This window comes from Cebus imitator, unplaced genomic scaffold (genome assembly GCF_001604975.1).
Source record: "Cebus imitator isolate Cc_AM_T3 unplaced genomic scaffold, Cebus_imitator-1.0 Scaffold475, whole genome shotgun sequence".
Classification (NCBI taxonomy): Eukaryota; Metazoa; Chordata; class Mammalia; order Primates; family Cebidae; genus Cebus; species Cebus imitator.
The window spans coordinates 1,298,848-1,322,419 of record NW_016107790.1 but is presented as its reverse complement, the minus strand read 5'-3'; the positions used below and the strand labels follow the sequence as shown (position 1 = coordinate 1,322,419).

At 42.8% G+C, this 23,572-nt stretch overlaps 1 protein-coding gene and 1 pseudogene across 1 annotated transcript in view; one reads left to right on the top strand and one right to left on the bottom strand.

Moving 5' to 3' along the window:
- DTD1 (D-aminoacyl-tRNA deacylase 1) overlaps positions 1–23,572 on the top strand; it is a 162,715-nt gene that overhangs the window by 27,313 nt on the left and 111,830 nt on the right. The window contains exon 4 of the mRNA XM_017512665.2: positions 7,233–7,339. Coding sequence (XP_017368154.1) covers positions 7,233–7,339 — 107 coding nt within the window. The remainder of the gene's footprint in view (positions 1–7,232; positions 7,340–23,572) is intronic.
- On the bottom strand, positions 21,453–23,362 carry LOC108292051 (annotated as a pseudogene).

Genomic DNA, 23,572 nt, shown 5'->3' with positions numbered 1-23,572 from the left:
TTTTTGAGATAGGGTCTCATTCTGTCACCAATGCTGGAGTACAGTGGCATGATTAGAGCTCACTGCAGCCTTGAGCTCCTGGGCTCAAGCAGTCCTCCTGCCTTAGCTTCCAAGTACCCGGGACTATGGACGTGTACCACCACACTTAATTAAAAACAAATTTTTTTTTTTTTTTTTAGAGGTGGAGTGTTGCCATGTTGCCCAGGCTGGTCTTGAACTCCTGGGCTCAAGTGACCCTCCTGCCTCTCAGCCTCCCAAATGCCTAGGACTATAGGTGCATCCCACCACGCCTGGCTGTTAACTTTTACTTAGAAATAATTTAGGCTTACAGAAAAGTTAGGTAAGTAGTAAACTTCATCCAACTTCTATTGATAGCATCTTACACAGCACAGTTATCAAAATGAGGAAATTAACACTGAAAACATATTATGGGCTACACTACAGACTCACTTGAATTTTGCTAGTTGTCCCACTACTGTCCTTTTTTCTGGTCCAGGATCCAGTCCACAATTCCACACCACAGTTAGTTGTTGTAGCTTCTTAGTCTCTTTCAATATGTGGCTATTCCCTTGTCTTTCCTTGTTTTTCATGACCTTGCCACTTTTGAAGAGTCACTTATTTTGTCAGATTGTAGAATGTCCCTCACCATGTGTCTACCTGATGTCTTCTCATTGTGAGACTGAAGTTGGGCATTTTTGGCTAGAATACTACAAAAGTGATCTTGCACGCTTCTCAGTACATCATGTTGGGGCATGTGATGTCGGCATGTCTCGTCATTTGCCAGATTTTTCTCTGTCAAGTTACAGTTTTCCACTTTGTAACTGGTAAATGTTTTGTGTGGAGATAATCTGAGACTATGCAAATATCCTGTTACTCAACCTACTCCCACTCACTAATTTTAGCCTCCATCCATGGTCTTTGCCTGTAACAGTTATTACTGAAATACTTGCTTAATCAGTCCATCTTTTTTTTTGAAATAAGTTTATTCCATATATATTTTGCATTAGAAATGTAAAAGTAAATTAGGGCTTTAACAAAAATCTTCTGTATTTTTAATAATGGTTATATTCTTAAATGATCTGTGTATGCTAAAATGGCTGGGTGAATCTCATTTTCTTGGTTAGCATTCAATTACTAGATCCAGGGCATCTTGGCTAATATTTATTTAAAAAAAAATTGTTTATTTTACTTTAAGTTCTGGGATACATGTGCAGAACATGCAGATTTGTTACATAGGTATACATGTGTTATGGTGGTGGTTTGCTGCACCTATCAACCTGTCAGTTAGGTTTAAGTCCTGCATGCATTAGGTTTGTCCTAATGCTCTCCCTCCTCTTGCTCTCCACCCCCGAAGGCCCCAGTGTATGACGTTTCTCTCCCTGTGTTCATGTATTCTCATTGTTCAACTCCCACTTAAGACATCTTTTTAAATATATTGATTTACTGCTTAGGAGGTGAGGAAGATTGTTCAGGGTACCTGTTACTGGACTGCAGGAAAAAGAGGTCCCTCCATAGTCTTAAAGAAGCAGATTTCTCTTGCTTGCCAAATAAGAGTTTCATTTTTAAACAGGAAGGGAATTTGCTTTTTTTCCAGTTTTTTTTTTTTTGCTAAGTATTAACCTGGCAAGTACATTTCCTAATCATGAGCCATGCTGATTAAAGCTTCCCTGGCGACTGCATAGTGCTCTTCTAATATAGGCCTGCAAGAAATTTCCCAAGTGTTAGTATAGAACTTTTGCATCTGTATTCAAAAGAGAAATTTGTCTATGCTTTTAAAGAATATTCTTCTCTGTTTTAAAATTTTAGAGTAAGGGTGGTACTGGCCTTGCAGAATAGACTAGAAAACTTAAAATCTTTTCCCATGGTCTGGACTGATTTAAATCACATAGGCGTTATTGTTTAATAGAACTTAGTGATCTCTTTGGGCCAGCTTCCTTGGCTGTTGCTCTGGTGAGTTTCCCAACAGCCCTCAAGTTCCTCTGGGTAGTGAATTTTACCTGTCAGCTCCTTCATAGCGGGATTTTCCAATTTATTGGAAGACAATTTTATAGATGTTTAAAATGATTTTGAAAGATCTTTATATCTAGAGTCACATTCATTTTCTCATGTGGTTTGGTTGTATTTCCCCCCTTTTTTCTCAATCAGTGTTTTTAGTTTTTTTGTTATTTCATCGTTTTGCTTTAATCTTCACTCTTTTCACTTCATCTTCACTTTATTTTATTTATTTATTTTTTTATTTTTTTTGAGACGGAGTTTCACTCTTGTTACCCAGGCTGGAGTGCAATGGCACGATCTCGGCTCACCGCAACCTCCGCCTCCTGGGTTCAGGCAATTCTCCTGCCTCAGCCTCCTGAGTAGCTGGGATTACAGGCACGTGCCACCATGCCCAACTAATTTTTTGTAGTTTTAGTAGAGACGGGGTTTCACCATGTTGACCAGGATGGTCTCGATCTCTTGACCTCGTGATCCACCTGCCTCGGCCTCCCAAAGTGCTGGGATTACAGGCTTGAGCCACCGCGCCTGGCCCATCTTCACTTTAATGAGAGTGTGATTTATTTGGTTTCTTTTCCTGGTTCCTTATTTCATTTGGTTTTAGTCTTATTTTTTAATAAATGCACTTACAGGCTGAAACTTCAGAGTCTGGAATGGCTCCTCCTCCTCACATCTGGTCCATCAGCAAATCCTGTTAGCCTCACCTGGGACATGCACACAGATGCTGAGAACAGAATGCCACTTCTGCACCCACCCTGGCCCAGGCTGTCTGCGTCTCTCATCTAAATCATTGTGACAGCCTCTTAATGGGCCTCCTGCCTCCAGCTGGGTCTCCTTTCAGGCTACACCCAACACAGCAGCCTGAGTGAGCCACTTCCCCTATAGAGGTTTATCCTATGTAGTACTATATCCTATGTTTATCCTATGGTATTATAATAACATACTTTTAATTTAGGAAAACTTACAGGGATCACTTTGCCTTACTTCTCAACAATTACAAGAAGAACTGTGTGTGTGTGTGTGTGTGTGTGTGTGTGTGTGTGTATGTGTGTGTGTGTGTATAGAGACAGAAAAAGAGCATGCACAATAGAGAGAGGGCACGTCACTCCAGGGACTGTGGCTCTGTGGCTCTCGTTGTGAGGGTGACAGGAGCTGCTGGAGGTTGGTTCTGAGCAGATCCTCACTCTGGCGATAGGGGTGCCCTGTCAAGGACTGGAGCCTCACCAACTCAGATCAGTCTACCTTGGAGCCTCTGTTAGGCTGCTCCTTCTGGGTCTTTTGTCCTTGGAGGCTCTGACCTGGGTCAGAACCCTGCTGTGAAGCCCTTCAAAGGCCACTCTGCTTCTAAGGTGAAGACATATTCCCTGGGCTGTTTCCCAAGCCATGTCCAGCCGTAATGCCCAGCCCAGCACATCAGAGCTCCTGCAGTGAGGTTGGGTGACAATATACTGCAAATACATAAGAAACTCATAATAAAATGCCAGCAACATGGAAATGTACTGGATGTGAATGCAGACCCTCGAGTCCCGGGGAGAAATTACAGGCCAAGATTAATTCTGTAATCAAATTCAAAAGCTTCGAAGACCAAAGGAAGATATGAAATCACATCCCATGACCTCATGAGCTCAGAAGCCACCTCCCCTGCTGTTTTTTGTGGACAGGTGTCCATGCATGATCCAGTCTGGGTTCACACAGCAGCCTTGTCCTCGCTGTGTCTGAGATGTGTCATACAGGTGTCCTTGTAAGTCCTTTGGGGGCCTCAAACACTGCTTCATCCCCACACAGCCTTCCTGGAGCTTCAGTTAGACAAATAGACAGCCTTCATCCCTACAGAGTTATCCCAGGCAGAGTAATATCAAGGACCACAGCAGAGCCCAGAAATGTCCGAGCAAAGTTTGATAATCAGGGAACAACTCCTTGCTTTGGATCTCCTATTATGCAAGAAGGCTACCTTGATTGTCTTGAATTCATGACCTCAGGATGTAGGCATCGTTGGGAATTTAACTTCTTAGGTAAAGGTTAATTTTGGTCCTAGGCATTTACCATTTTAATGTTTGTTTCTTCTCATGGCTTTGACACTCTTTAGTTTGGAATTGATGGTGGCCCTGTTAGTGAAAGGTACCCGCACTTTTCCATAATTAGGTATTGGATCCCCCAGTACTTCTGCTACAAAGTTCCAGGCTTGAGACAGTTGCTTCCAATAAATGAATACCCCCCTCAGAGGTAGACATTACCTCTGGGCAGTTGCAGACCCAAGCAGAGAACCCTGATAAGGGGAGCCCAAAGCTTGGGAAGAAGCCACAATAGCCCAGGTCTGCCTTTCCAGTTCCCTTCATGACCTTGAATGTGGCTTGGAGTCAGACCTAGGCCAAACCCTCCAACTGTGAGAAAATCAACTGCCAGGGTCCAAAGGGCCTGTAATGTGCCCATTTGCTGACAAAGCAGATCTTTTCATCACCAAGTCACTTAGGACATATCATTCCCAGAGCTACCGGTCTCTGCCAACGCCCCCAGAGCCCTTGCCTCAGCTTTCCAGGTACCCTTAAGCCAGGTGTCTGCTGCTGTGTTGTCCCAGTGGTGGTTCACTGGCACTGGCCCAGCCTCTGGGGCACTGAGGATGCCAAAGAACTCCTGTCTCTGTAGAAGCAGCTCTGTACTCGAGGATGTAGCCATCATGGATGCTAGCGGCTTCCAGAGTCACACTCCCAAAGGCTGTAGGCACAATCCTGCACATCCAGATCAAGCTCCTCTAGCAGGTGGTGGCTCCAGCCTGGCCCCAGGCTTATTTTGAACCCCTCAATGCCACTCATATGCTTTATTTCTTGGTGTCCCAGCCTGTAACACACTGTTGGGGTTTCTATCAGCAACAGCCTCCTGCCTGCTCATGTTCTGAACAAATTGAAAGTAGAATGAAGAGGAAGCCTGGGGATGAGAATGCCTCCTTGGTGGCACATGACTGCCTTTAGGGGATGTGCTTAGATGGGCTGGCCTGATGGTCAGTGTCTACTGCCCATGCCCCATACTGGTCCCCAGAGGTCGGCTGAGCTCCAACCCAGTCATGGCCACGCAGGGCAAGCTCTGGAGAGCAGAGAATATGGACTTGCTCCCAGCCAGGCCAAGAGGCAATGGTGCATGCCTTTTGTTCTTCCCATTTTTCTTTCATAGCATACTTTTTTTGGCATAATATTTTTCTGTCCCATCCCTGCAATTTACTCAAATACTAGCATGGGCAGTGGTAGGCATGACAATAATAATAATGACTATAATTTCCTGTACACTCACTGTGCCGAGCTGTGTACTAACCTGTGTGCACCCTTGTAACCATCCCAGGACAACTGTCCTGTTGTGCCAGAACAAACTGGGGCACACAGAGGTGGTGCGAGCCTTCTTGGCCAGTGGCGAAAGTCAGTGAAACATTGTCCAAAGGGGCATGGACAACAGTTTTTGCAGCTACATAGGAAATCTGCAGTGAGGCACTCTGGTTTGTGGCTGTCAGGGCCTTAGAAAGTTCTGCTGGAGTTGAGTTCATGGGTGGTTAGGCTGCAGCTGAGAGCTTGCCTGCTTTAAACATGCAGCACGAGTGTATTTAACATGTGCTTAACCTGCAGCTCTGGGTAGAAGGAATGCTGGGACTTAATATTTAAGAACAACTTGATTATATCGCCATAGAAGCCCAGATGTCGTTTTGTAGATATGCTTGTGTGTATGTGTATGTGTATTTAATGTGTTTATTTTCCCTGGCTAGCATAATTCTTCCTGGGACCTTTACCCTTTGATCTGAACTGGAAAAAATGTTACCATTTTAAGATCTCTTAAAACATGTCTTTGGATTTATCATCTGTACAGATGGAAATTCACATAATAGTTCTATTCTTAACAGAAGAAAAACAGGAAAAGAAAATAAATTTCTTGCTGCTTGGAATGATAAACAAGGAGAAGCATATGCTATATATCCTGGCAATAGAAATTCAAGGTTGGAAATAATTCCTGTCCTCCTGAGCCTGCCTTCAGCCTCCCTGAGGAGTGCAGTGACTGAAATTTTCTACTAATTGTAGCCATAATTTTAGCACGCAATTAAACACATGATTTCCTTCCCAGCTGATGTTTTTTTGGTTAGTCTGACATGGATGAGGCAAAAGCTCTGTAGATTTGAATGGCCACTGTAAGCTGATAGGAGGTCAAAGAAAGTCATTATTTGAGTACCTTTGGCTACCCAGTAGGATCTAGATTAATCTTGCTTATAAACATGGCCAATGGCTTGGGTGCTTCTAATACAATTTCCAGTGTTACTGTCTGTAGGCCAAATAAAGCTGCCTGTTGGCATGCTCGTTTTGCTGAGTCCTTCCAAAGGACCACTGGTAGAAAAGACTCAAGAGATGGAATTTGTGAGGTCGTGGTGGCAGGAACAGAGACTCATGGTGGTCACCCAGGTTGCAGAAGAACCTCAGGGTGTGAGACCTGCCTGTGTCCCCGCAGGCCCAAGAGCAGCGCCTTCCATGGAGGGAGATGGAGGGCTTTATTGCATACAGTGCAAACATGGCCTTCCAGAATGCTCTGTGTTTGCCTTCCCACAATGTACAGTCCCGGTAACCCACATTCTTTCCCATCCTTGGTGTTACCAGACCATTTATTTCTAGCCAATTCCGTTGGGCATGTGGCAGCATCTGTGCTGTTTAATCCTGCATTTCCATCCCTCCTTACAGGGCTGGCAAGCTTTTCCTGTATTGACTGGCTGATCCTCCTCCCAGTCAACCTCCTTCTCCAGTGTGACCCAGGTTTTGTATCATGCTGATCTAGGTGTGTGATGTGCTTTGGCTGTGCCCCCACCCAAATCTCACCTTGAATTGTAGCTCTCACAATTCCCATGCTTTGTGGGAGGAACCTGGTGGGAGGTAATTGAATCATGAAGGTGGGTCTTTCCTGTGCTGTTCTCATGTTAGTGAATAAGTCTCACAAGATCTGATGGTTTTGAAAACAGGAGTTTCCCTGCACAAGCTCTCTCTCTTTTTGCCTGTTGCCATCCATGTAAGATCTGACTTGCTTCTCTTTGCTTTCTGCCATGATTGTAAAGCCTTCCCAGCCATGAGGAAGTGTAAGTCCATTAAACCTCTTTCTTTCGTAAGTTGCCCAGTCTTGGGTATGTCTTTATTAGCAGCGTGAAAATGAACTAATACAGTGTGCTTTTGGATAGAGTAATCTGGGGTCTCCATCTTTGATAACTGTTTGGATTGCTTTTTCAGATGGCAAGTTTGGGGCCTACATGCAGGTGCACATTCAGAACGATGGGCCTGTGACCATAGAGCTGGAATCGCCGGCTCCTGGCACTGCCACCTCTGACCCAAAGCAGGTAAGCCTGGAATCTGGTGCCTGGTTCTGTCCGTTGGGTGCCTGTAACATCTCTTTAGTCCCTGGAACAGTCCTCGGTCTGAGGAAATACATCATTCACGTAACCTATTTATTTTAATACCTGCCCTCCCAAGAATTGTGTTTACAATGTACTCCTGCGTACTGTGGTGAGTGCCTTCTCCTGCCTTTGAATTCCAAAGGACATGTCCTGTGCAGAGCCACGTTCTTCCTCTGGGCTTCTCTTTCCCTATCCAGGTACCATGGTGCCCACCTGCCCCTGGGTGGCAACAGAGCAATGGCCCTAGATTGGCTTGGTAACCCATTCCAAATGGTTACCTGAAGTGGGTTTGGTCCCAGGTGTGGGTAGATGTAAATCCTCATTTTTCTAGAGCAACGTCTGACCTGGGTTTGCTGCCAATTTGTAAGCTTTCATAAAGAAAAGGAATTAAAGTAGAGAAAGGAAATGTGTAATAGTCCTTGGAACCCATGTAGTCTCACAGATGCTTAGCACACTTGTAAATGCTTAATTAATGTACTCACTGGATAGAGACACGTAGGGCCTGGCAGGCTGTGACGGGCAATGATGCAGTGGTAAGGGGGCAGCACGATAGAAACTTGAAGCTGGGCACCTGTTCAAAGCCAAGTTGTTTCAAAACCAACCTGTTTAAAGACAGGGTCTTGCTCTGTCACCTAGGCTGGAGTGCAGTGGGGCAATCATGGCTCACTGGAGCCTGGACCTCCCAGTCTCAAGTGATCCTCCTGCTTCAGTCTCCTGAGTAGCTGGGACTATAGGGATCTGCCACCATGCTGGGCCCAAATTTGAATTTTTGTAGAGAGGAGGTTTCACTGTGTTGCCTAGGCTGGTCTTGAACTCCTAGGCTCAAGTGATCCACTAGGTAGGGCCTTGGCCTCCCAAAGTGCTGAGATCACAGGCAAGAGTCACCATGCCTGGCCAAAGCCAGATATTTTAAGTTGAATGTAATCTTTTCTTTTTGTTTCTGTATTATTTCATTCTTGTACTGCTATAAAGAAATATCCGAGACTGGGTGATTTATAAAGAAAAGAGGTTTAATTGGCTCATCATTCTGCAGGCTATATAGGAAGGATGGCTGCAGAGGCCTCAGGAAACTTAGAATCATGGTGGAAGGTGAAGGGGAAGCAGGCACATCTTCACATGGCCAAAGCTGAAGGAAGAGAGAGCAGAGGGAGTTACTACACACTTTTGCACAACCAGATCTCATGAGAACTCACTGTCACATGAACAGCAAGGGGGAAGTCTACCCTCATGATCTAGTCACCTACCACCAGGCCCCTCCTCCAATGCTGGGGATTCCAATTCGACATTAGATTTGGGTGGAGACACAAATCCAACCATAGCAGTTTCTGACTCTCTTTGTATTGAGGAACATGTCTGATGCAGTACGCTAGACTTCAGCGGTAGTAACTGAGGGTCCTGGAATTACTAATGACATTAAAAAAAATCACAAATGGCGGGGCGCGGTGGCTCACGCCTGTAATCCCAGCACTTTGGGAGGCCGAGGCGGGTGGATCACGAGGTCAAGAGATTGAGACCATCCTGGTCAACACGGTAAAACCCCATCTCTACTAAAAAAACTACAAAAAATTAGCTGGGCATGGTGGTGCGTGCCTGTAATCCCAGCTACTCAAGAGGCTGAGGCAGGAGAATTGCCTGAACCCAGGAGGCGGAGGTTGCGGTGAGCTGAGATCGCACCATTGCACTCCAGCCTGGGTAACAAGAGCGAAACTCCGTCTCAAAAAAAAAAAAAAAAAAAAAATCACAAATGAAAAGTCCACCTGAAAATGTAAGCATTTTATTTTGAAATAATTTGAGACTTACAGAAAAGTTGAATAAAAGAGTTTTCATATACTTTTTTATCCAGCTGCCTCCAATTTCAATGTCTTACATGACCATAACACGATGACCAAGACTTTGAAATTAATGTTGATACAGTACTATTACATTAACTACATTGCAAACCTTATTTGAAGTTCACTAGGTTTCTTAAATGTCCTTCTTCTGCTCCAGGATAATGCAGGATTCCACACTGCATTTAATTGTCACTTCTGCTTAGTCTTCTACAATCTGTGACTGTTCCTCAGCCTTATCTTTTGTGACATTCACACTTTTCAAGAGCACTAATCTACTATTTTGTAGAATTTTCTCACATCGGGTTTTCTATGATTATATTGAGGTGTAGTGTATGTTGATAGGAATAGGAAATAGCACAAAAGTGATCTTGTTCCCTTCGTGGTGCATCCTACCAGGAGGTATGTGGTATTAATTTGTCTTATTACTGGTCATACCAGCCTTATCACTTGGTTAAGGTGAAGTCTACCAGATGTCTCCATGTTAGATGAAGTTCTAACCTCTCTCCCCTTGTCTGTCCCTGGCTCATTCACAGCAGACAGCTTTCTTTTGGCTTTGCAGGAAAATAAGCTAGCAGATGGCATTGACCCTGCTTCTCCATCCCCCTCCTACCACCGTGGTAGCAGAGCTGCCGTTTCCTGGGCTCAGGCCAGCCTCTCCCCTGGGCCAAGATCACCTACATAATTTGAGAGGCCCAGTGTAAAATGAAAATGTGGGGCCCCTTGTTCAAAAATTATTAAGAATTTCAAGATGGTGACAACAGGGTATAAAACCAAAGGTGGGGCCCCTCTGAAGATGGTGCCCTGTCTGACTGATGGGTTGCTTGGCTGTGGGGCTAGACCAGCTTGGGCTTTGGAGCTGTCCCCTCCTACCTCCTCAGCAGCTTCACAGAAGCCCTCTGTCTTCTTGTCGGGTCAGTCTGCCTCTCACGGTCATCCATCTTACCCCATTGGCTTTTAAATATGCCCAAATGTCTCCAGTTGAGAAATGCCTCCATTTCCTCCCTTCTGCTCTGCCTCAGCGTCCTTGGGTCTGTAAAGGCTCTTGCTGAGGGTACCAGTGACCTCACATTGCTTTATTTCGTGCCCATTTTTCAGAACCCCTTTCTTGCCACTGCTGCACACTTGCCCCTGGAAGTGGCTGGAGTCTTGTTTTCCAGAATGCCATTCTCTCTGGGTATTCCTTTTGCCTCTGGCTACCCCCTCTGGTTTTGTTTGATCTTTGTTCCATAGTTTTGATTTATTATTCTGCTTTAACTCTATCTGGAGAAAAATTTTAGTCTTTTTTTCATTCTAAATATTTTTCTGGAAATGGTAGAATAATACATTTTGCCTTTAGAATCTTCAGCTTTCTTTCAACCAGTACCCCTTCTTTTTTAGGTCAAAGGGTATAAAGATGCAGTTATTTCACATGAGTAAGCCTCGAGACCTAATGTACACCACGATGACTGCAGTCAGTAGTATCATATTGTGCACTGGGAATGTGCTAAGGGAGTAAATTTAGGAATTCTCAGCAAGCACAGAATAAAGGACGGTAACTGTGTGAGATGCTAGACTGTAATTTACTTGACTGTAGTAATCACTTCACTGTGTGTGTAGATCAAAGCATCATGTTGTACATCTTGTTCCATAAACTCCCCTCCCTAAATCAAAAAATCCTCAAGTAGGCATTTTTTTAAACTTCTAATGAGCCATGTTAACTTATAAGGATAAAAAAGACTTTTATTTCTGAATCCTTTAGGAGTTTTCTCTTCAAATACACGAATTGTCTTGCATCAATTTCATTTACGTGGACTAGTTGCCTGACCCCCAGAAGCCTCAGACCCTGCACGTTGCATTGCGCTCTGCCCTCAGCTGTCCAGTAGGTGGCGGCGGATAGGCGCGGAAGGGGCCCGCTTTAGGTTGGTGCTGGCCGGTGCCTGGGGCTTCTCTCCGCCTTTTCTTCTCAATTAGGAGGAGCTTCCTTCCTCTTGGATCAAATAGCTAATTTGCTTGCTTTTGTGTTGACAGGAAGAGCACAGCCAAATTCTTTTTACTGATAGATAAACATGTGTTTCTATCAATTAAGCTTTTAATTCTGTGTTTTATTTTTCTGTTATATTCCAGTCAGTAATGAAAACTGCTACAATTACATTACAGAAAAATGGTTCTTTTGGCAGATTTCAACATTATACAAAAATGATTGTTTTAGCAGGTTCTTTTAAAATATAAATAAGTTCTTTGAGCAAATGAACAATGTATGTGTGTGTGTATATGGATGTATGTGTGTATATGTGTGCATATGTATGTGTGCATATGTGTATGTGTGTGTATACGTGTGTGTTTGTGTATGTGTGTGCCCATGTGTATGTGCATGTGGGTGTGTCTGTGTATGCATTCGTGTGTTAGGTAAGCATCAAGTGTCATTTTGGTATGTGATGGTGTGCCAGGCACTGTGAGGAAGAGAAGGAACTGCTGCTGCCCAACCTGTGCAGCTGGGGATCGATTTTGGGCAACATAAACCTGAAGGGTTAATGACAGTGAAAGGGGTGGACAGCATAAGACAACTTAGGAAAGGTCACAAGACCATGCAGTTCATGCTCCTCCTTAGAACTCTTCAATGCCTTCCAAGTGCATTTTGCCGGAGCCTTGCACTCCTTGCTGTCATTTCCCAGGGCCTGAGTGACCAGGTGTCCGTGGCCCTCTCTTGCTCTGTGGCTGTCTTTCCCTCTATCCCTATGCTTCACCTACTGCATCTGCTGCCGCCTCCTCTGCCTTGCTGAGAAGAAAGTCAAGCTCTTTCTTACCTCGGAGCTCTTGTCTCAATTCCAGGGTCTCCTCCTTCTCTAAGATTCTGTGACCCCTGTAGTTCCTAGGAAGCCCCATCAGCTACACCGCCCTGTTGGTGTGATGGTTTATTTTACAGACTTCACACCATCTGCTATCATGGTCCACACCACTTGTAAAACTCAAGCTCCCTGAGTGTCATTCACTGCCCTGTCCCAGGAGGTGTGTGTGGGTGGGAGGGGTGGTGTTTGTTTAGCAGTGGTGCTCACAGCTGGTGGGCTGTGGTGTCTGTGAATGTCCCAAGTTCAGAAAAGGCCATTGCCACTGCTGTTGCTGCTCAGCCGGGTGGGCCTCCCGGGGACTGGAGGTTTTAGCTGACTTTTAAGTATTTGGAAAGTAGAAGGGATTCCCAATTGCTGTTTTCAAATTTCTACTTCAAATAGGGGTAGATTCTTATTTTCAAGAGTCTCAGAGTTCTACTTATGTGATGCAGTTACTGCTGGTGAAGACCGGGCTGGTAAAGGTAACCAGCAGTTTGCCTTACTTAACTGGACTGCTGCTTGTTTGCAGAACTGGCTGCTGCAGCATCTGCATGTTTTCTGTGCAGCACACCCATCACATTATAGGCTGTTGTGTGGGTTTCATACTCTGTCCTGGCAGTGAGAAGTTAGTTGGAAGGACAGCATTACATTCTTGCTCCAAAGGACATATTTCCAAAGGGAACAGGACATGGAAGCAGCAGCAGAACCAACTGACAGCTGTTTTTCTGTTGCATTTTTTTTTTTTTACAGGAGAACACGATTCTGGTAGGCACATCCTGATTATTATTGCCTAGTGTACAATTGCTGGTGCATGAGCTCTTACGTTGGTGGCTAGATATTGGGAGATTTTAATACCCTGGCCTGACATTTCTATGGTAGAAGTTTATATTTTCTTGTTTTAATCTTAAGTGCCCTTCCCCTGAGTAGGGCTTGTTTTTCTGAGCCTCACATGGATGGGGGAGCAGAAGGAGTTTTACTTGGTAAGGGGGAACATCTGGTAATTGAAGGACTCTTCCGTGGGGACTAGGGCCCACCTAGGTCATAGCATTGCCATTAATTATTTACATTCTCATTTATTTAGTGCCACTGAAGATATTATTAAATGGAAATGCTTAAAGGAGCTAAAAAAAATGAACTTTCAAATATACATATTTGAATTAACTGACGTGTTTATTGACACATCACTGGGATGAGTTGGCTAGCGAAACATGGTGCCTTTAATTTTACAGAGCCATTAATTTTATGCTCCTCTGAGTATCACCATTTCTTGTCCATAATTTTCTCTGTATAATTTTGTTATCAGCAAGCATTCACCCCTGTGCCTAGACCTTGGAATGTTAAGATTGTGACATTCATGGCTTCTGTAGGATCTGAAAGAAATATGTAGGGTAAGAGGGTGTGGGGGAAAATAATTCCACTAAGTTTCATTTATTTATACTTCCAGTGACAGGGGCAGCCTTTTCATTACCTGCTGTGGAATCCAGAGGTGAAATGAAGGACACAGGAGCACACAGGTGGCTTGCTTCTACCAGGCGGCCCCATCATAGGTAGACAGAGGGGGACTCTCATTTGCTACATACTTCAGTTTGGGGGACAAATCAAATGAGAAGTATTCTGAATATGAGGAAGAATTATGTTGTTGCTAATAACTTTGCCTCTCTTCGTGGAAGAACAGTTATTTAAATGTATCCATTTAACTCTGTTTTTAGGCTTGAATTCTAGATTCTACCTCTCTAATTGCGGTTGGTTTCAGCTTCAGTGTTCACATGGCCTGAACCAAGCTCAAGTTGTTAACTTGCTGCAGGAGTATGTTTTAAAGTTGGGTTGCCAAGATGGTAGCCAGATCCTGTCAATTACTCCAGTCATATTAGTTCATTTTGTCATATTAACTTATTGAACAAATGTTGACCGAGAGTCCAGCTTTGTTTATGCTGAAGTGTCACCAAAACGGAAGTGGCAACTCAGCAAAACTTCCTCATTACAGAGTTGTTGTTGCTGTTGTGCAGGCTTTGTCAGTGACACTGACTTCTGGGACCTAGGCCGCTGCGTGGAAGGCCTCTTATCAGGGCTAGGCTGCCATCTGGCCAGACTTCTCACCACACATGGAATCACACCTGGTTTTTTGATCCTTTCTGTCTGAACACCTGCTTTCTATGAATTATGAGATCAGCTCAACCATCTGGGGAGTGAGTTGGGTGTAGAGGTGGGTGGGCTTCTGGCCTCACGCCTGGTCAGAATTTATCCTGAGCCCTTGTCAGTGCCTGCGGGAATGCCTGCCTATTACGTGAGTATTTGGTATGGAAGGGTGGAAGCTTAGTAGATGTTTTTCTTCCTAGTGGAGAGCTGCAAGGGATCACTTTTATCATTTTAATTTGTTTCCAAATAGATGGTTGTCCTAAGTCAGCTCATGTGGACTTAAAGAGAAGACTTTATAAGGCTGGCATGACTGTCTCTCTGTTGGGGACTCACTGATGAGTTGATTAATCAATTAACTTTCACCTTACCATCTTAAATCCATAGCACAGGTTAAGGAAATTGCAAAGATTGGAAAGAGTTTTTTGTCTGCTATTGGAGTATGGCTGGTAAATTAAAAACTGGATCTGTTTCTCTTCCACCATTGACACGTAAGACATTTCTAATCTCCAACCAGAACAAAACATCTGTTTTGCTTTAAAACAATCTCTCAGGACACTAATGGAGCAGTGCCTTTAAAGCTTAAGGGCTTTATTTGTTTGTTCCTGTATATGTGTTTTGGGCAGATTCCTAGTTATTTTAATCTTATAGTCTCATTTGTGTGTGTGTGTTAAAAAAACAAATTCTTTACCTTACTGACTTGACCTACCAAAGATTAACAGCATCCTTTTTATTCTCAATGGAGAGAGGTAGAGTTTTTCCTTCCATGGATTTATTTTACTAAACATTGTACATAGCAATAATTTAGTTATACAGACTCAATATTTTAATTGGGAATTCAATCATAGAAAAATATTCTTCTAGTCAGTGGTGTTTTGTAGAAAACCTTGCCCAAACATTTGCATTAGTAATGGAGAGAGAAGAATGATCTGGAAGTGATAGAAATCTAAAAAAATGCAGCTCTTGCTATAATTTTTTAAAAGGTAGATAAAACATTCATCTACACAGAGATATTTGCCAACATGCTACAGTATAGGTATAGTCTGTAATGACTGATTAGGTAGTTACCTTTTTAAATCTTAGTCTCAGAGAAGGTTAGGATGGGCCAGGTATGAACTGAATCAAGTAGACTCTTAGGGGTTCACAGACTGGTCTGAGCTTATCCCACAAGTTTTGTGTGTGTGTATGTATGTGCCTTTTGCTGGGAGAAAGGGGCCCAGGGCTTTTGTCACATTCTCCGGAGGTCCCAAGAAGTGAAGATGCTGGTGAACTGGGGGCTGTTGTGTGCAGAGATTATATATTCTTTCTCTACCAAAGTAGCTCAGGGCCTTGTGGTATACAAATGGCAGAATGAGGACCACTGGCATCAAGCCACCCAGGGTGCTTACTAAAATTCAGAGTCCTGGGCCCACCCAGGTTTTTTGAACCAGAGTTCCTGGTGTGTTTGGTTGTGGGGGGCAGAAGAGTAGCCGTTTTATGTTTCTAACCAGGTCTTTGTGTGCTCCGAAGCACACTGTTATTTGAGAACTACTGGAACAGAGAGAATCAGGCCTTGCCATGATCATCTGCTCCAGGGACTGGTTTCTTCTGGACCACCCTGCCCTCCCTTCCCTACTCCCAACTGTCTAAAAATACTTTACAACCTATGCTACTGCAGCTGCCAGGAAGCAAGATGGCTAGGCTTGATTATTGAGGTCATATGTGAGACTGTTCTTATTCATCAACAAGCCCTCAGTCACCCAACACCCCCTCCCCCCGCCACACAGGCAGTGATGAAAATGTTCCCACAGCGTGGTGCCTTCTCAACACAATTACAGATGTGTGAGGGAAAAGCCGATGCAGCAACAACAGCTCAATATGTTAGTGATTGATGATTGGCCGCTCTACTGGGTGACACTGAGGCATGTGGCGGGGGAATAACTTTTTTCCTAAGAGAGAGTAGCCCAACATGTGGATTGCTCAATGGCTGGGCAAGATTGCAGCGGTGTTGCCTCTTTAAGACTTGTAGTTCAAAAGTAATTTATAGTTTTCTTGGCTTTCTGAGTGCCAGACATGGAATGCCTTACTCATCTGTCGAAGTGTTAATGGAGCTAGAATAAAAACCCAGGATGATCGACATTTTAGCCTCTGCATGGAAATTATAATTTAATGAAATGCATGAATGTGGAAGCTTCGATGGGCAGTTGGCTGATCATTTACGTTTAAACACGCATGGGAAATTGTTAAGGGCTCATATTTTATGGTGTATTATTACCTATTCAGTTCATGGTAAAAGTTTTTCACAGTGAATGGTAGACTAGTTTCCTGGAGATTATTTACTGTTTCATGAATAAGAATCACATTTTTTGTGTGTCTCTGCTCATCCACCTGAAATGAACTCCTTCCCTGTCTCTACCTGCGGACATCATCCCCATCTTTTAAGGTCCATTTCAGATAGGTAACTCTTCACTCATGATGCTTACCTCAGTGCCCATCCAGGCGAGGTTTTCCTTCCTGCCTTTGACTCCCCACCACATGGTGTGGCAAGGATTTCATAGTGGTAATGCCCTTGAATAAAAGCTCTTGCTCATTCGTTTGTTAGTTTGTTTGCTTGTTCATTTATCCACTTGTCCATCCACCCCTATGCCAATCCATCTGCCTACCCATCTATCCATCCATCCATCCATCCAACCATCTGTCCATCCATCCATCCATCCATCCATCCATCATCTATCCACTCACCTGTCCACTACCTACTCATCTTATACATTCATCCAGCAAATTGTTATTGGATGCTTGCTCTGTGCTGACCCTGCATGTAGGTCCAGCACTGAACCAACGTTGTACCTTCATGAAGCTTCCATTCTAGTAGGGAAACAAACAAAAACAAGTATAATTTAAATTCTGATGATATAAAGAAATCAAACAGGGTTAGGTGTAGGGAATGCTGTTGGGTAGAGGTCTCCTTAGGCACAAGCACTAGGGAAGGATTCTGAGATAAGAGGGAGCCAGTGAAGACTGAAGGATGCATGTGCCAGACAGACGGGTCAGCAGATGCAGAGCTCTAGGGTGACTGGTGGAAGAAAAGCCAGTGTGGCTGGAGCTTGGAGGGTGACAGGGAGAGGGGCAAGACCTGAGGCCAGAGCTTTGACCTGGGCTTGATGGAAGAAGGCCTCATGGGCCAAGGTAAGGAATTTGGCTTTTATTTTTAGTAAGCCAAAGACTTATTAGAATGTTGAGAGCGCTGACATGTGTTTGCAGAGATGGATGAGACTGGGTTTAGTGTAGGCTCGGGACGGGGATGTGTGGCCTGCGACAGGGTGGCAGAGAGGACATTTAGGAGCTGTGGAAAGATTCTAGATACACTTTGGAGGCCCTCAACCACTCTCGTGTTCTGCCTTCCACAGCAGAGCATTTCTGTAAGTGACTCATGTGGTTCTTTCATACTGTGGCTTGAGCATTAGGGGGTAATACTGTAAAGTCCAGCCTCCCACGGTTCACTGCAAGAATGACCCCATTCTTGCCTCTAAGGCTGGCATGATGGAGGGATTCCGTGGCACGAGTTTCTATGATGACATCAGACATCGGACATCAAGGAGTGGGATACTCACCCCTGGTTCCTAGGGATCCTTGGGCACAGTCTGCACACAAAAGCCAGAACTTGTTTGATGGTTTCTTTTTTTTTAAAAAAAAAGCAAGCAAGTTCAGGGAAGCAGGCTCCTTTCTCCAGGTCAACATGAAGCCAGATGTTTCACTGTTGCCCAGTTTTTTACCCAAATACAAAAACATTAATTATAAAAAGACACTGTAAAAAGCCTAAGAAACATGTATATTGAATTTGATTTATGTATACTATTGTAGCTAATATTTTCAGGGAAATTTCTAAATGTCAGTCATAGGAGCTTGTCAGAAAAAGAAAGATTTATTTTTGGGAAAATATATTTCCTGGTGTTCATTGATCTTGGAAATTATGGAAAGTCATTGTCAGAAGGGAGGCAGCTGCTCCAGAGGCAGAGCTGAAGTCAGGACTGGAGGAGGCTGTCCTGCTGTGGGCTGCAGGGTGCCTCTCGCTGCTGGCTGGTCAGGAGTCTTGCGGCAGCCACTTTATACCTCACTAGCTCCACCATTGCAGTTATTTTTGTCAATATGAGACACAAAAGAATAGCATGTCTATGAATATTCTTCACATAAAATATATTCCTTTGACTATTTTCCATAAAATGTGAAGTCAATTTCTTTTTCTATTTTTAATCATGAAAGTGAAGCCCGGAAGCCTCAATTTCTGTGTAATGGAAAGATCTAAGTTTGTGGCCTTGTTTCCATTTTCCGTTTCTCCTGCTAAGTCAGGAACACGATACTCACATAATATCCCCCAGGCTGTGGCTCTGTTCAGGAATTGCATTGCTGTTTGACTGCAGAGGGAGGGCAGAGGCTATTATTAACCATTCATGTCATTGGTGGGTCATGAAACCTTCAGGGGATAAGGACATGTTCTATAAAATTTAGTTTTGAAATCCAGACCAGATCTTTTACTCTGAGGATTTTTTTTTTTTTTTAAGTTTCATGTTGTCCCTTTGTCCCCTTCATTTTCTCTTGGGAAGAGTCTCTTATTATTATAATTACTATTAAAAAAAATTCCAAGCAAGCAAGCAGTGTATTAACTGGAAAGTAACAATTTAGAAATGTTATTATTTTTAAGTTAAACATGATTTATTTACTTAGTAAGTGTGTAGTTTTATTCTTTATATATATATATTTATTGCATTTTAGGTTCTGGGGTACATGTAAAGAACATGCAAGATTGTTGCATAGGTACATACATGGCAATGTGGTTTGCTGCCTCCATCCCCATCACCTATATCTGGCATTTCTCCCAGAAATGTTATTTTTTAATAGTAAGCTTTTATAGTATTCCTAGGTAGAAAAGTATTTTTATAGAAACAGTTATTTTCCTATCTTTTTTCTCATGAGTTCATAAAATAGCATTTTATGTCAATTTTTATTATACCTAATACATAAAATCAGTATTCTTTTAAGAATTTAGAAGTTAAAGATACACTAAAAATATTTTCAACAATAATGCTCATTCTCAGAGGTAGCGCTGTTGATAGTTCTATGTATTAACTTCCAGACTTAATAAAAATATGTTTACCTTCATTTACACATGGTGTCTCTGGGTGCATGTATATCAGAAGAGTTTTTAAAATTGTGTTAAATCATACATAACCTAAAATTTTTAGGTATACAGTTTTGTGGCATTAGTATATTTGTGTTGTTGTACAACCATTATTATCACCATCTAGCTACAGAATTTTTTTTTTCTTTTTTGAGATGGAGTCTTGCTCTGTTGCCTAGGCTGGAGTACAGTGGTGTGATCGGCTCTCTGCAGCCTCCACTTCCCAGGTTTAAACAATTCTCCTGCCTCAGTCTCCTTAGTTGCTAGGACTACAGGAGCACACCACCATGCCTGGCTAATTTTTGTATTTTTAGTAGAGATGAGATTTCACCATGTTGGCCAGGCTGGTCTTGAACTCCTGACCTCAAGTGATCTGCCTGCCTCGGCCTCCCAAAGTGCTGGGATTACAGGTGTGAGCCCTGCCTATCTACAGAATTCTTTTCATCTTACAAAACTGAAACATCACCCTTAAATAGTAATTCCTGATTCTCTTCTTCCTTCAGCTGCTGGCAATGACCACTCTATAATACTTTCTGCCTTTTGAATTTGATCACTCTGAGTATCATATGAATGGAATTATATGGTATTTGTCCTTTTGTGACTGGCTTAGATCACTTAGCATAATTTTTTCAAGGTTCATCCATGTTGAGCCTTATGTTCACAGCACGTGTCAGAGTTTTCTTTTTATGGCCACAGAAGATTCTCTCTCTCTCTTTTTTTTTTTTGAGATGGAGTCTCTCTTTGTTGCCCATGCTGGAGTGCAATGGTGTGGTCTTGGCTCACTACAACCTCCACCTCCTGGGTTCAAGCGATTCTCGTGCCCCAGCCTCCCAAGTAGATGGGATTACAGGCACCCGCCATCATGCCTGGCTAATTTTTGTATTTTTAGGAGAGACAGGGTTTCACCATGTTGGTCAGGCTGGTCTTGAACTCCTGACCTTGTGACCCGCCCACCTCGGCCTCCCAAAGTGCTGGGATTACAGGCGTGAGCCACTGCTTCTGGCCTAATTCACTTGTCTGTATATACCACATTTTGTCTATCCATTCATCCATCCATGCACACTTAGGTTGTTTCCACTTTTTAGTTATTTGGAATAGTGCTGCTGTTAACACTGGTGTACAAATATCTCTTCAAGACCCTGCTTTTAATTCTTTTGGTTAAATATGTAGGTACATGTTGTGGATCATATGGTAGTTCTTTGTTTAATTTTTTGAGAAACCACACTATATGTTTTCCATAGTGTCTGTACCATTTTACATTCCTACCAGCAATGTACAAGGGTTCTATTTCCCCATATCCTCACCAGTGTTTGCTATCGTGTGTGTGTTTTCTGATACTGGTCATCCTGATAAGTGTGAAGCGTATCTCATTGTGGTTTTGATTTACATTTCTCTAATGATTAGTGATGTTGAGCATCTTTTCATGTGCTTATTGATCATTGGTATATCTTCTTTTTTTTTTGAGGCAGAGTTTCACTATCATTGCCCAGGCTGGAGTGCAACGGCACAATCTTGCTTCACTGCAACCTCCGCCTCCTGGGTTCAAGTGATTCTCCTGCCTCAGCTTCCTGAGTAGCTGGGATTACAGGCAAGCGGCCATTTGTATATCTTCTTTGGAGATCTGTCTATTTCAGTTCTTTGCCCAGTTTTGAATTGTTTTTTTTTTTTAATTGTTGAATTGCAGGAGTTCTTTATGTATTCTGTATATTAATTTCTTATCAGACAGAAATTTCTTATTTTTCATTTCTCTGAAGATGAAATCTGCAAATATTTTCTCTCATTCTGTGGATTGCCTTTTCACTTTGTTGTTGGTGGTGTGTATTTGTTTATTTGAGACAGAGTTTTGCTCTTGTTGCCCAGGGTCCATGCTGGAGTGCAATGATGTGATTTCAGCTCATCACAACCTCTGCCTCCCAGTTCAAGCTATTCTCCTGCCTGAGCCTCCCATGTAGCTGGGATTACAGTCATGCACCACCATGCCTGGCTAGGTGGTATTTTTTGATGTACAAAAGTTTTTAATTCTGATAAAATCCAGTTTGTCTATTTTTTCTTTTGTTGCCTGTGCTTTTGATATTATATCCAAGAAACCATTGCCAAATCTAAATCATGAAGCTTTTTCTTTGTGTTTTCTTCTAAGAGTTTTATAGTTTTAGCTTTTACATTTAGATATTTGATCCATTTTGAGTTAGTTTTAGTATGTGGTATAAAGTGTGTGATATTTTTACTTGCAGACTGGTTGCGAGAACAGTATTAGAGACTTTATTTTCTGAAATCACTTGAGAGTAAGTTGTCGGCATGATGCCTTCTCAACCCTGAACTTATTAATATATCTCCTGCAAATAGGGACATTCTCTTGTAGAAGCCCCAAAACAGCCATCAAAATCAGAAAATTAGCATTGACATTTTACTAGCAGCCATCTTCAGACGCCATTCATAATTTACCAGTTATCTCAAGAAGGTTTTTTTTTTTTTTTTTTAATTATCATTAAGTTTATTTTATTGTCTCAAGCTCCGCTGAACTCTGGATCCAGGCTGTGTCAATAGGGTAGTGTGATGCCTCCTGTACCTATCTCTGCCTCCTACAGTCCTTTTTATTTATTTTATTTTATTTTTATAATAGAGACAGGCTCTTGCTATGTTGCTCAGGCTGGTTTCAATCTCCTGGGCTCAAGCAATCTTTCTGCTTCAGCCTCCTGAAGTGCTATTACAAGTGTGAGCCACCACATTTGGCCAAGTCCTTTACCCTCTTCAGAAGGCTTAGCTTGCAGTTTCAGCAGAAGGATAGATTCCCAGGAAGACTGTAAGAGATTTGGAACCCAAGGTGATAATATCAAATACACTGAACTTGACTGTATCCACCATGTTCTGGCTCTAGAGAAATGTGAGTTGCTAGTGAGGTTGGTGCCATTTTCTGTATTTTCTGTACCATGAAGTCCTTCAGAGATCCTGCCCCTGGTCTGCTTGTTCTAAGGCCGCAACAGGTTCCCTTTTTCTCTGAAGATGAAATCTAGATCTTTGATTTTTGGAACAACATTTGGTCTCTTGACTCTGGAACACCAATTTCTTTAGCAGGTTGTTCTCTGGAATCAGTCCCAGGGTATGGGTTTTTCATAAATGCCTTGTTGAGAGTACATAATTGAGAGGTGCTGTAGGTAGTACGACACTGTCTGGCTTCTCTACCAGGTTGATCTTGTTTATGGTTCTGGCTTGATTCTAAAGTCTCAGGTCTGGTCTCTTCTGGAATCTGTGCCTAGTTCTTTGATTCTGAAACCAAATCTGGATTCTTGACTCTTCTGTATTGATTTTTAAGCAAGTTTTTGTTTGATAGCATAATCTGTGTAAAGTTTTTGATTGAAGATATTGATGAGAATTTTCAGTTGATCTTTTGTGAATTTGGTGTGACTGTACCTATGATTTGTTGCTTCCATCTTGTATGAAGAGTTGTCTTCAGCCATGCTGGAAGCGAGTTCCAAGAAGGTCTTCATAGTGAAAGGATTCTGTCCAGAATTATGCCTTGTATTTGGTTGTCATGTGTCTTTAGCGTCTTTCATTCCAGATCAGTTCCTCAGTCTTTCCTTGAGTTACATGACCTTGACTCTTTGGAAGAATACAGGCCCATTGTTTTGAAGCATGTCCCTTAATTTGGGTTTGATGGTTCCTTAGGGTTAGATTCAGGATGAGTGTGTGTGTGTGTGTGTGTACATGCACTTGTATGTGCACAGGTGTTTGACCTAAATGGTCCTGTACTGCCTATGTTTTTCTGAAACTTGCCTTCTTTCCTACCCTGCAAGGGCATTTGTGTGGTTACATATGCAGCTAGATCATTCATTTTAACTGCAAGGTGGGATTCTGTACTATGAATATACTGCATTTTGTGTAGCTCATTTCCTTTTGATGGATTTCTGGAGTTGTTCACAATTTTTTGCTGTTACTAATGATGATGCAAAAATCCTTTTTTTGCATTTCCTTTTGTGGATCTAGATTTTCTAGGCAATAGAAATTGCTCCTTTGTAATGTTTGTTATTGTTTTTAAAACTTGAGGCCGGGCGTGGTGGCTCACGCCTGTAATCCCAGCACTTTGGGAGGCTGAGACGGGTGGATCACGAGGTCAAGAGATCGAGACCATCCTGGTCAACATGGTGAAACCGCGTCTCTACTAAAAATACAAAAATTCAGCTGGGCATGGTGGCGCGTGCCTGTAATCCCAGCTACTCAGGAGGCTGAGGCAGGAGAATTGCCTGAACCCAGGAGG